The sequence below is a fragment of the Engystomops pustulosus genome, chromosome 11 (assembly GCF_040894005.1).
Source record: "Engystomops pustulosus chromosome 11, aEngPut4.maternal, whole genome shotgun sequence".
Taxonomy (NCBI): Eukaryota; Metazoa; Chordata; class Amphibia; order Anura; family Leptodactylidae; genus Engystomops; species Engystomops pustulosus.
The window spans coordinates 73,037,498-73,052,229 of NC_092421.1; the positions used below are offsets into that span (position 1 = coordinate 73,037,498).

At 44.0% G+C, this 14,732-nt stretch overlaps 1 protein-coding gene across 27 annotated transcripts in view; it reads right to left on the minus strand.

Annotated features, from left to right (window-relative positions):
• ABLIM1 (actin binding LIM protein 1) overlaps positions 1–14,732 on the minus strand; it is a 139,362-nt gene that overhangs the window by 3,966 nt on the left and 120,664 nt on the right. For 14 of the 27 annotated variants that reach the window (XM_072129368.1, XM_072129361.1, XM_072129355.1 and 11 more), the window contains 7 exons: positions 12,766–12,813; positions 9,177–9,323; positions 6,403–6,491; positions 5,603–5,699; positions 3,173–3,237; positions 2,751–2,811; positions 508–2,656 (listed from right to left, as the gene is read on the minus strand). In XM_072129368.1, coding sequence (XP_071985469.1) covers positions 2,433–2,656; positions 2,751–2,811; positions 3,173–3,237; positions 5,603–5,699; positions 6,403–6,491; positions 9,177–9,323; positions 12,766–12,813 — 731 coding nt within the window. In that variant the 3' untranslated portion in view covers positions 508–2,432. Of the gene's footprint in view, positions 1–33; positions 115–452; positions 2,657–2,750; positions 2,812–3,172; positions 3,238–5,602; positions 5,700–6,402; positions 6,492–9,176; positions 9,324–12,765; positions 12,814–14,732 lie in introns of those variants that run through there. The other 13 variants (XM_072129363.1, XM_072129356.1, XM_072129352.1 and 10 more) reach the window with 3 other exon arrangements.

The following is a 14,732-nucleotide window of genomic DNA, read 5'->3' on the forward strand; positions in this document are numbered from 1 at the left end:
GCTCCTAGGGTGGTTTGGTCTGAGTATTCTCACCTCCAGCCTAGTCCTGTCCACATCTCGCAGGTTCTTGTTGCGGCCTCGGTTCGTTACCATCAGCGTCTCATATGAATAAATCTAGGAGGAGCCAAGCAGAAGGAAAAGTGTGAGAGGTATGGACTCAGTGGAGGATCCAACATAGACCTCTGGGGTGCAGTGTTACCCTCTACCTGCAGAGGGCAGTATAAGAGGATGCAAATCATAGCGAGAAGCATGCAGGTCAGGTGATCCAAGATCTAACGCCTTGATACAATTGATTTATACATTCTTCTCGGTGACCCCCAAAATTAACATTTCAGAATTGAGAAACCCTAGCCACATGGTTAATATCCCAAGTAGCCAAGCATAGAGAAGGCTCCTCCACCAAGATGCTGTGCCCCCCAGCGTAGACCCCCACCTGTTACATGCACACTTGCCTTAGGCTCCAACATGTTAGGCATTGATACGCCCCTATCCATTCTCATGACGGGAACGTGGCCATCTGGTAGTGACTATGTGGAAAAACATTTAGAGAAGCACTAGTTACACAGCAAGCAGGGAGGCTACACACTAGATCCAGGACACGCAGGGAGACACACGGAGAGGGTGTTAGCAGGGGGGAGAGGTGTTACAGTCAGATATTAAAGCTCACGGGGTTAGGCGACTCTCTAAGCCTAAAGAACTACACAGGGGCCATTATCTGCATATAATTGGGGGCTTCTTCAGTCACTGCTCCCCACACTGCCACATAGTGGGGAGGATGGAAAACTGCATCGTGTCGCTGACCGTTCCCTTCTTTGCTTTATTGTTTTTCCGACAGTCCGGACTATGTAGACCGTCACCATTGCAGACAATAAAGCTGAAATGTTCTCCCCCCCCCCCTCTCCCGGGACTACGACTACCAGTGAAGCCGCACACGGCAGGGTAAATTAAGGAGGTGAAGAGCAAAATTTTACCACGAGGTTAATAACAACATAACACAATGATATATAACATAGGCCAGTGATATACAACATTCAATACACCTCCTGTGTCCTGCACTGCTCAAAGGGATTCTGGCCCAATCTTCACATCCAGGTTCTATGAGCTGATTCCATAGATTTTCTATACATTTAGGTCCAGTGATCCCATTATTTCCGGGTTTGTGTGCTTGGGATCATTATCCTGCTGTAATGTCCCCCTGGTTTCATCTTGGAGGATCCGCAGCAGATGTTATCCTCCCATGATATGACGTCCTAGTGCTGGCACCATGATGTTCACACCTCCACATTTCATTGATATTGGGGTGATATTTGGTTCCAGACATGGGGTGTATTATGTCCTCCAGAGAGTTCAGTTCTGATCACTAGGTCATGGGAGAGGTCACTCTCGTTACCCATCATGAGAGGTTTCTGGACTGGTCATCAGGTGAAGCAGCTGATATAATGTATCAGGATTGCTCTCTAATTACTGACAGATTCTAGCTGGTGTCTTGAATTTCATTGGCTTTTTGCTTCTCTCATTCTTCATGTGTTTAATACTTTTTCCTTGTGTTATTTCTCATTACACCTAATTTATGTAGATTTATGGTCATTTCTTGGCCAGTTTGTATTGGATGGGCTGTTATGTGTGGAGAATTTCATGTGTTCAGTACTTGATAAATGCCCTGGAGAGATGACGTATCTGAAAGTCTATTGCTACAAACTCTGTTCAGCAACTTATATTTATTTCTAGGTAAACAAACTCACAAGATATACTAGCACATACCTCAACACCAACACACAGACAATGCATAACTATAGAATCACACACACTGTACACTAGGATACACTAGTTGGAATGTCCTGGGCTGCCCTTCTGTCCGGCCTCCTCCTGGTCCTGTACATTAGAGCTGCAGAGCAGCCAAAGCATCAGGGCCAGGAGGAGGCGGGATTAGCCACTGCTACCTCCTCACATGATGTCTGAAGCCGAGGGCAGCACCTCCCCTCAGCTGGCCCCGCCCCCTCTCCCAAGTCACATTCACAGCCTTGGTAGAGGGGAAGAGAGGAAGTGAGACTGCTGCAGGGGAACAAGGGAAGGTAAGTAACAGACTATACACACACTATACACTTGCACACTCGGTACACTAGGATACACATACACTATACAATTGTGCACTCTTTATACTAGGACACACTATACACTTGCACACACTGTATACTAGGACACACACTATACACTTGCATACACTGTATACTAGGACACACACTATACACTTGCACACACTGTATACTAGGACACACACTATACACTTGCATACACTGTATACTAGGACACACTATACACTTGCACACACTGTATACTTTCACACTGTACACTAGGACACACACAATATATACTTGAATACACTGTATACTAGGACACACACTTTACACTTGGATGCATCATACAGTAACACTTTACAGAAATGACGGGTTCATTGCATCATTGTCTTTTTTTGGTGTAGAAAAAAGTACAAGTCCCTGTGTACACAAGAACTCACAATCAGCAGTCTTTCTTCTTCCTGTACATCTGTCTGTCATTCCTACCCCTGACCACAGGGGGCAGTACAGAGTCAGGATAACAGCAGCATAAAGAGATACACAGCAGAGGGCGAGAGCCGAGGAGACACCTACCTGATAATCTGTAAGAGAGAACACAGGGCGCAGGTTACAGGGGGGCACATACATGTCAGGGGGACACATACAATGTCTGATAATAATGGGGGGTCACCTCACCTCGCACTCCACCACTGATGTCTCCATAGCTGTCGTACTGCACAAAATCAGTGGACACCGGCTACAAGGGAGGAAGTCACACCATGTTAGTGCCGGAGCAGCAAAGGACACCTTTAAGATGTGACTTCATCTATACACGATCCTTACAGACATGAGTTATCCCTTTAAATGACACTAAATTATGTGCAGACCCCCAGGGGGTGACATTTCCAGCATCTCCCCAGGAGCAGACCGAATACTATGAATATCTTATCATCATCAATACAAGACGGTAATCATGAGAAATATTCCACCCCGATACAGACAGACATAGGGGTAATGGAGCTGCGCCCCCTGGTGGCCACAGTATCAGGAAAAAAGGGCAAAATAAACTAGTATGGAGCCCAGTAGATTGTAAGCTCTTGTGCATGATTGGGACGTACCCTATGAAGGCCGTTGCGTCCGTACCCAGGGAGTGAGGACGTCTTGGAGGCATCAGAGCGAAGGGCTGAAAGGACAAGAAAATAAATAACATAATCAATAGATCAGACACGTGCCTGAGGACAGAGGTACCAGGTGCCTCACACCCCTGAAATACACTAATGTGTGAACGAGTCTTGTACATCAAACTCTGTTATATACTATGCCTGAGGCACATTGTTACCTATGGCTGAGGATGCTAGTACCTTGGACCCCTGCTATATACTATGCCTGAGGCACGTTGTTACCTATGGCTCAGGATGCTTGTACCTTGGACCCCTGCTATATACTATGCCTGAGGCACGTTGTTACCTATGGCTGAGGATGCAAGTACCTTGGACTCTGCTATATACTATGCCTGAGGCACGTTGTTACCTGTGGCTGAGGATGCTTGTACCTCGGACCCCTGCTATATACTATGCCTGAGGCACGTTGTTACCTATGGCTGAGGATGCTAGTACCTTGGACCCCTGCTATATACTATGCCTGAGGCACGTTGTTACCTGTGGCTAAGGATGCTTGTACCTTGGACCACCACTATATACTATGCCTGAGGCAGGTTGTTACCTATGGCTGAGGATGCTAGTACCTTGGACCCCTGCAATATACTATGCCTAAGGCACGTTATTACCTATGGCTAAGGATGCTAGTACCTTGAACCTTGCTATATACTATGCCTGAGGTACATTGTTACCTGTGGCTGAGGATGCCTGTACATCAGACCCCACTATATACTATGCCCAAGGCACATTGTTACCTATGGCTGAGGATGCTAGTCCCTTGGACCCCGCTATATACTATGCCTTAGCCACATTGTTACCTATGGCTGAGGATGCTAGTCCCTTGGACCCCGCAATATACTATGCCTGAGGCACGTTGTTACCTATGGCTGAGGATGCTTGTACCTTGGACCCCTGCTATATACTATGCCTGAGGCACGTTGTTACCTATGGCTGAGGATGCTAGTCCCTTGGACCAATGCTATATACTATGTTTGAGGCACGTTGTTACCTGTGGCTGAGGATGCTAGTACCTTGGACCCCTGCTATATACTATGCCTGAGGCACGTTGTTACCTATGGCTGAGGATGCTAGTACCTTGAACCTTGCTATATACTTTGCCTGAGGTACATTGTTACCTATGGCTGAGGATGCTAGTACCTTGGACTCTGCAATATACTATGCCTGAGGCACGTTGTTACCTATGGCTGAGGATGCTTGTACCTTGGACCCCTGCTATATACTATGCCTGAGGCACGTTGTTACATATGGCTGAGGATGCTTGTACCTTGGACCCCTGCTATATACTATGCCTGAGGCATGTTGTTACCTATGGCTGAGGATGCTAGTCCCTTGGACCAATGCTATATACTATGCCTGAGGCACGTTGTTACTGAGGATGCTTGTACCTTGGTCCCCTGCTATATACTATGCCTGAGGCACGTTGTTACCTATGGCTGAGGATGCTAGTACCTTGAACCTTGCTATATACTTTGCCTGAGGTACATTGTTACCTATGGCTGATGATGCTAGTACCTTGGACTCTGCAATATACTATGCCTGAGGCACGTTGTTACCTATGGCTGAGGATGCTTGTACCTTGGACCCCTGCTATATACTATGCCTGAGGCAAGTTGTTACATATGGCTGAGGATGCTTGTACCTTGGACCCCTGCTATATACTATGCCTGAGGCAGGTTGTTACCTATGGCTGAGGATGCTAGTACCTTGGACCCCTGCTATATACTATGCCTAAGGCACGTTGTTACCTATGGCTAAGGATGCTAGTACCTTGAACCTTGCTATATACTTTGCCTGAGGTACATTGTTACCTATGGCTGAGGATGCTTGTACATCAGACCCCACTATATACTATGCCCAAGGCACATTGTTACCTATGGCTGAGGATGCTAGTCCCTTGGACCCCGCTATATACTATGCCTTAGGCACATTGTTACCTATGGCTGAGGATGCTAGTACCTTGGACCCTGCTATATACTATGCCTGAGGTACATTGTTACCTGTGGCTGAGGATGCTAGTACCTTGGACTCTGCTATATACTATGCCTGAGGCACTTTGTGACCTACGGCTGAGGATGCGAGTACCTTGGACCCCTGCTATATACTATGCCTGAGGCACGTTGTTACCTATGGCTGAGGATGCTAGTACCTTGGACCCCTGCTATATACTATGCCTGAGGCACGTTGTTACCTGTGGCTGAGGATGCTTGTCCCTTGGACCCCTGCTATATACTATAGATGATTGCACACTATACTTTGATGTATACACCTCTGCTCCACCCTGGGGGATGCTCTTTCCTCTGACCCTCTATGTCTGTGTGGATGGAGGTATTCTGTGCCTCGCACCTCCCTGATAGTATAACATTTCCTTACAGGAGATGAGTGCGGAGTCGTATCTGCTGGCGGAGTGCGGCCGCTCACGATTTTCTTTCTCTTCCTTCAGTATTAGTTGCCCGAGACCTGAATTCAGCTAAAGGAGAAAAGACAAGAGAACAACGTTACTGACACGTCTGACTGTGACTGCCCCATGACAACACTTCCTGTCCCTACAGCTCTGTGTTATCCTTACAAAAAATCTGAGGGATCCCTCTAATAACACTGCCGAAAACCCGGAGAGATGTGTAATCATATCGTTATCCTTTGTGTATGTTGGTAGTAGCAGCAGGACTGTGATATTCCAGTATTGTAGCTTCGCCTAGTGCACTGGGGCCGTGTCCTCACACTGCTGTGGTGTTTGCTCTCTGCAGCCAATGTTAGGCACTCTCCCTGGAGAGATGTGAGAATTGTGTACATTGGCAGGAGCAGCAGGACTGTGAGATTACAATGGCAAAATGTTTGGAGTACTGTTATTTGTCCAATCAGAATCCTGCTATAGCTTTACCATAGAGCTGAAGGAGTAACTGTCTGATTACACATCTCTTAGGGATAATATATAACAATGGATGCAGAGAGCACAGCAGTGTGAGGAAACACCCCAGTGCTCTTGGAGAAATTACAATACTGGAATATAAATCCATATTTCACAGTCCTGCTTCTACTAACAACATACACAAAGGTCTGATTACACTACTTTCCAAGGACAATACAGAACACTGACTGCAGAGAGCACAGAGCACAGCAGTGTGAGGTATGGTCACTTCACGGACAGTACATAACACTGACTACAGTCTCACCTTCATTAATTGTTCTTCCTGAAGTTGTCGTCGTCTCTGCAGCTCCTCGTCGTCCTCCTCCCGGCTGCTCGATCTTCTTCTTGTGTCCCCTAATTACAGAAAACACAATAATCAGGGCCAAGTCTCTCCAAATGAGGTTTCACCACCCTCAATAGACATGTGGATCGGGATACAGTCATATGGGAGGAGTTACCCTGAATGACTGTATGTAGAGGAGGTCCACCTTGGCATCCAATGTTTTAACAGAACTGATTTACATAAAAAAGGATTGATTTTACAGATTACAGGGCTCATAGATCTGCTGATAGGATTGATCTTACTGATTACATAGCTCATAGATCTGCTGATAGGACTGATCATACTGATTACAGAGCTCAGTGATCTGCTGATAGGACTGATCATACTGATTACAGGGCTCAGTGATCTGCTGATAGGACTGATGATACTCATTACAGAGCTCAGTGATCTGCTGATAAGACTGATCATACTGATTACAGGGCTCAGTGATCTGCTGATAAGACTGATCATACTGATTACATAGCTCATAGATCAGCTGATAGGATTGATCATACTGATTATAGGGCTCATAGATCTGCTGATAGGACTGATCATACTGATTACAGAGCTCAGTGATCTGCTGATAGGACTGATGATATTCATTACAGAGCTCAGTGATCTGCTGATAAGACTGATCATACTGATTACAGGGCTCAGTGATCTGCTGATAAGACTGATCATACTGATTATAGGGCTCATAGATCTGCTGATAGGACTGATGATACTCATTACAGAGCTCAGTGATCTGCTGATAAGACTGATCATACTGATTATAGGGCTCATAGATCTGCTGATAGGACTGATCATACTGATTACAGAGCTCAGTGATCTTCTGATAAGACTGATCTTACTGATTACAGGGCTCAGTGATCTGCTGATAGGACTGATCTTACTGATTACAGGGCTCAGTGATCTGCTGATAGGACTGATCATACTCATTACAGAGCTCAGTGATCTGCTGATAAGACTGATCATACTGATTACAGAGCTCAGCGATCTTCTGATATGACTGATCTTACTGATTACAGGGCTCAGTGATCTGCTGATAGGACTGATCATACTGATTACATAGCTCAGTGATCTGCTGATAGGACTGATCTTACTGATTACAGGGCTCAGTGATCTGCTGATAGGACTGATCATACTGATTACATAGCTCAGTGATCTGCTGATAGGACTGAACATACTGATTACAGGGCTCAGTGATCCAGTGACAAGACTAATCATACTGATTACAGGGCTACGGGAACTGCTGATAAGATTAATCATACTAATTAGAGGGCTCAGTGATCTGCTGATAGGACTGATCTTACTGATTACAGGCCCATGCATCTGTTGATAGGACTGATCATACTGATTAAAGGGCTCAATGATCACTAAAAGTACTGATCTTACCAAATACAGTGCTCAGTGATCTGCTGATAGGACTGATCATACTAATTACACGGCTCATGGATCTGCTGATAGGACTGATCATACTGATAACAGGGCTCAGTGATCTGCTGATAGGACTGATCATACTGATTACAGAGCTCAGTGATCTGCTGATAGGACTGATCATACTGATTACACGGCTCATGGATCTGCTGATAGGACTGATCATACTGATTACAGAGCTCAGTGATCTGCTGATAGGACTGATCATACTGATTACAGAGCTCAGTGATCTGCTGATAGGACTGATCATACTGATTACAGAGCTCTGTGATCTGCTGATAGGACTGATCATACTGATTACAGAGCTCAGTGATCTGCTGATAGGACTGATCATACTGATTACACGGCTCATGGATCTGCTGATAGGACTGATCATACTGATTACAGAGCTCAGTGATCTGCTGATAGGACTGATCATACTGATTACAGAGCTCAGTGATCTGCTGATAGGACTGATCATACTGATTACACTGCTCATGGATCTGCTGATAGGACTGATCATACTGATTACAGGGCTCAGTGATCTGCTGATAGGACTGATGACAATGATAGAAAACAATAATAAAAGATTTGTAAAATAAAACAAAATCGAAATAGACAAAATCACTTAAAAGACAAGATATATGAAGTTTTATGGAGAACTGGAGAAAGTAGGGACTAAAGAAGAGTTACATTCAGAGCAGGGAGCAGGCCCCTCACTCTATAAGTAGAGATTTAGCCTGTATTATACTTCAGAGTTACACTCACAATTCTGCTAATGTGGTCATAGACATCCCCCAATATCTTTGATGAAATCCTACAATGTATGAGGGGGGCACTTACTTTACTCCACATTTAGTGACTGCAGACTTGAATGTGCAGACACTGAGATTTCAGCTCTGAAGCCCAAAGAATGCAAACCTGAAGTATAATAAAAGTCCTGCTTGCTTTATGATGATGTGTAGCCATGTTATCATTCCAGATCTCTGCTTGCTGTCAGTGATGTAAATCCACCATCTGAGAGGTTTTTACATTTGTAAAGGGTTGAAATCAAATTTCGTACATAATAGATTTTTGGAAACTAAATGTAATTTTTAAAAATGGGTTTCATTCACTGACCCAAAGCAGTGCTCCTGAAAATATACAAAAAATCTTCTTATATCTGCAATAAGACACAGGAGTTCTGAGAACTGACAGCTGCACTGAACCTGCTCCACCCGTACAGTTACAGGGAACATGTGGTGATACAGTGTAACGGCACCTCAGCGATCCTGCAGGGCATCTTGCTCTTGGTTCCCTACCTATAGCAGCAAGTGAGGGAGGACCTGGCCAATAGTCGGTCTCAATCTTTGGCACTTCGCCGGGCGCCGGAGCGTGGGCAGCTGGGAACTTGGAAGACTTGATGATATCCTCGGAGCTGTTGTTGAACGCTGCCATAGCAGCTGCATCTAGATGGGATCAGGTGGTAACTTAGCTTATAGGCTCAGTGGTTAAATGTGCCATGCAGAACCCAACCTTCACCTGCTGCATCATAAGGAGGATCCTGTGCACCAGGACAGTGTGACCGCCTACCCCTAAATCCACTTCACTTCATGTATATACCCCATACTATATGTACATAGAGGGCAGTATTATAGTAGTTATATTCCTGTACATAGGGGGCAGTATTATAGTAGTTATATTCTTGTACATGGGGAGCAGTATTATAGTAGTTATATTCTTGTACATAGGGGGCAGTATTATAGTAGTTATATTCCTGTACATAGGAGGCAGTATTATAGTAGTTATATTCTTGTACATAGGGGGCAGTATTATAGTAGTTATATTCTTGTACATAGGGGGCAGTATTATAGTAGTTATATTCCTGTACATAGGGGGCAGTATTATAGTAGTTATATTCTTGTACATAGGGGGCAGTATTACAGTAGTTATATTCTTGTACATAGGGGCAGTATTATAGTAGTTATATTCTTGTACATAGGGGGCAGTATTATAGTATTTATATTCTTGTACATAGGTGGGCAGTATTATAGTAGTTATATTCCTGTACATAGGGGGCAGTATTATAGTAGTTATTTTCCTGTACATAGGGGGCAGTATTATAGTAGTTATATTCTTGTACATAGGGGGCAGTAATATAGTAGTTATATTCTTGTACATAGGGGGCAGTATTATAGTAGTTATATTCTTGTACATAGGGGCAGTATTATAGTAGTTATATTCTTGTACATAGGGGGCAGTATTATAGTAGTTATATTCTTGTACATAGGGGGCAGTATTATAGTAGTTATATTCTTGTACATAGGGGCAGTATTATAGTAGTTATATTCTTGTACATAGGGGGCAGTATTATAGTAGTTATATTCCTGTACATAGGTGGCAGTATTATAGTAGTTATATTCCTGTACATAGGGGGCAGTATTATAGTAGTTATATTCTTGTACATAGGGGGCAGTATTATAGTAGTTATATTCTTGTACATAGGGAGCAGTATTATAGTAGTTATATTCCTGTACATAGGGGGCAGTATTATAGTAGTTATGTTCTTGTACATAGGGGGCAGTATTATAGTAGTTATATTCTTGTACATAGGGGGCAGTATTATAGTAGTTATATTCTTATACACAGGGGGCAGTAATATAGTAGTTATATTCTTGTACATAGGGGGCAGTATTATAGTAGTTATATTCTTGTACATAGGGGCAGTATTATAGTAGTTATATTCTTGTACATAGGGGGCAGTATTATAGTAGTTATATTCTTGTACATAGGGGGCAGTATTATAGTAGTTATATTCCTGTACATAGGGGGCAGTATTATAGTACTTATATTCTTATACATAGGGGGCAGTAATATAGTAGTTATATTCTTGTACATAGTGGGCAGTATTATAGTAGTTATATTCTTGTACACAGGGGCAGTATTATAGTAGTTATATTCTTGTACATAGGGGGCAGTATTATAGTAGTTATATTCCTGTACATAGGGGGCAGTATTATAGTAGTTATATTCTTGTACATAGGGGGCAGTATTATAGTAGTTATATTCTTGTACATAGGGGGCAGTATTATAGTAGTTATATTCTTGTACATAGGGGGCAGTATTATAGTAGTTATATTCTTGTACATAGGGGGCAGTATTATAGTAGTTATATTCTTGTACATAGGGGGCAGTATTATAGTAGTTATATTCCTGTACATAGGGGGCAGTATTATAGTAGTTATATTCTTGTACATAGGGGGCAGTAATATAGTAGTTATATTCTTGTACATAGGGAGCAGTATTATCGTAGTTATATTCCTGTACATAGGGGGCAGTATTATAGTAGTTATGTTCTTGTACATAGGGGGCAGTATTATAGTAGTTATATTCTTGTACATAGGGGGCAGTATTATAGTAGTTATATTCTTGTACATAGGGAGCAGTATTATAGTAGTTATATTCCTGTACATAGGGGGCAGTATTATAGTAGTTATATTCCTGTACATAAGGGGCAGTATTATAGTAGTTATATTCTTGTACATAGGGGGCAGTATTATAGTAGTTATATTCTTGTACATAGGGGTCAGTATTATAGTAGTTATATTCTTGTACATAGGGGGCAGTATTATAGTAGTTATATTCCTGTACATAGGGGGCTGTATAATAGTAGTTATATTTGTGTACATGGGGGGCAGTATTATAGAACAGTCTTGTATCGAGCGGTATATGATTATTCTTGCTTAATGTATGGTTTAAACGTCAGTCCTTCTAGTGTAATGTAATGAACTGTATCATAGTTGATGAATAAATAAATGCTCTCTCCCACTATAGGCCTACGTTTTCCATCTGCCTGGTGACCCTTAATAGTGTCCATATGTCAGATGTAATACTGAAAAGACTTGGCGGTGTCATGGGATGAATTTTTTGGGAATATTGTACATTCCTTGGAACGGCTGCATGGCTGTGGATAAGACCTGTGAATCCTCGTGTTTTGTGACACCAAAGCCACAAGGCTGGAGAGAGCGGAGGATCTGGGGTGCAGATGGGGTGCGCTCATCATACCCTATACAGAAGGTTACAAACCAATCCTCCCATGGCCACATCTGGACACTGACCTCCCTAATGCCTGATCTCCACTAGAAGACACATCTGATCCTGGTGCACGGGAGCCAAGATAATCAACAGGGAGACCTCCGAGTAAGGAGCATGCAGACGCCAGGTTAAAGGGTTAATGCTGGAGACAGATAAAGGGGCAAGGTGGAAGATTAAGCGAGAAGCAAAGTTATGAGCAGGTGACATCTCAGGCACAGAGAGTCATAGAGGAGACTCCAGGCTGTGGAGACCCCAGGGAACCGATCCCAGGGTGCTCCGTCGCCTACTGCTGGTGACTATTAAAAGTACAGAGCTGGATGTGCAGGAGATTCAGGAGGACAGAGGAACAGAGTCTGATCTTGTTGTAGGAGCTGCAGGGGCAGTGAAGCTGTGAAAGAGGGGATTTTACGCGTTACTTACTGAGGGAATATGATGCGGCCATGAGTGAATGTTCACATGTTATGGAGGGACACAACACACCAGAAAACAGAATAAAACAAGACAGTGTTACCAGGGAGGACATAATACACACAGGGACATAGGGGACCACCATAGGGATAAGGTGGAGGTGACAGCATAGGGGGGTCCTCCAGCTATAACGGGGGAAGTAAAGTATCAGCAGGTCTTTATCATCACTTTCTATAGACCGGATGGCACTGGGAACCTTGGGGGGACGTGGGGGGAAGGGGCTTCCGCCAATGGTCACAATTTATCTATAGTGTTAATATGCTGCATTCAGAAGTGGGGGTCAGTAGTCGGCCATGCATGGTCCAAGCCAAGGCCCCGCAGCAGAAGACAATGAAGAGGAAACATTACCGTGCTGCTTATAGATGGGGGGCTTCCGGTAAATGTTCAATCCTTGGTCTGTGGAAGGAAAATGAAAGAGTTTAATAATATCAGAGACAAAGAGACCAATGAAAGGCAGGAGACGGGATGCAACGAAGGGGCGTCCTGCCCCGACCCAACTAGGATGGAGATGCCATTGACTCAACGCTAAAAACAGAGAAGACACGAGACAGATGGAGGACATGACGCTGAGAGATGCCCCCTCCCCCCAAATGGAGCTGAACCAAGTAATCCCCCCCCTCCCCCCCCCCCGAGAATATGTAAAGAAGAACCTCAGAGACTGCAGAGAACCTGCCTCCAGCCCGAGGGGTCTCCTGGTATCAGGGCCTCCTTCAGAGTCACTGCACCCCCAGAAGATATGCGATGCTCCCCTATTACTCTCATGTTATATATGTCACCTTATTTCCAGGAAAAGGAAAACATGGCTGCCAAACAGATGGAGGAGGGGGTCAGGAGCCGTGCACAGGGCAGGAAGGGCATCATGCATGTGATCAATAATGACCTATAGGATCAGTCAGAAGCATCATGAGGCAATTGGATAGACATGTGCTAAACTGTGCTAAACCAAAGGAGATTACTGAAGATCAAAATGTGCCCAGGAACTAAATGGGTCTAATCCAACTTTAACACTAAGAGGAGCTCACTACATACAGATTATATAGTCACCACTAGGGGGAGCTCACTACATACAGATTAAATAGTCACCACTAGGGGGAGCTCACTACATACAGAATATATAGTCACCAATAGGGGGAGCTCACTACATACAGATTATACAGCACCACTAGGGGGAGCTCACTACATTCAGATTATACAGCCACCACTAGGGGGAGCTCACTACATACAGATTATATAGTCACCACTAGGGGGAGCTCACTACATACAGATTATATAGTCATCACTAGGAGAAGCTCACTACATACAGATTATACTCCACCACTAGGGGGAGGTCACTACATACAGATTATACAGCCACCACTAGGGGGAGCTCCCTGCATACAGATTATACAGCCACCACTAGGGGGAGCTCACTACATACAGATTATACAGCCACCACTAGGGGGAGCTCACTACATACAGAATATACAGCCACCACTAGGAGGAGCTCCTCACATACATATTATACAGCCATCACTAGAAGGAGCTCACTACATACAGATTATACAGCCACTACTAGGAGGAGATCACTACATACAGATTATACACCCCCACTAGGGGAAGCTCACTACATACAGATTATACAGTCACCACTAGGGGGAGCTCACTACATACAGATTATACAGACACCACTAGGGAGAGCTTACTACATACAGATTATACACCCACCACTAGGGGGTGCTCACCACATATAGATTATACAGCCACCACTAGGGGGAGCTCACTACATACATATTATACATCACCACTAGGAGGAGCTCACTACATACAGATTATACAGCCACCACTAGGGGGAGCTCACTACATACAGATTATACAGACACCACTAGGGGGAGCTCACTACATACAGATTATACAGCCACCACTAGGGGCAGCTCATTACATACTGATTATACAGCCACCACTAGGGGGAGCTCACTACATACAGATTATACATCACCACTAGGGGGAGCTCACTACATACAGATTATACAACCACCACTAGGAGGAGCTCACTACATACAGATTATACAGCCACCACTAGGAGGAGCTCACTACATACAGATTATACACCACCACTAGGGGGAGCTCACTACATACAGATTATACAGCCACTCAGAAACAGAATTATTCTCATTCATTGATGAGATACAATCATCTTCAATCATCCAGGTATCTTCAAAAACGTTGTAAAAGCTGCAGAATGTTAATTACGTTTTTATCTTTTTTGAAAAGACTTTAAAATGCATTGATGAAGTTTCCTGTAGTCACCACCAAAGCGGCTTCATGACCTGTGTAAC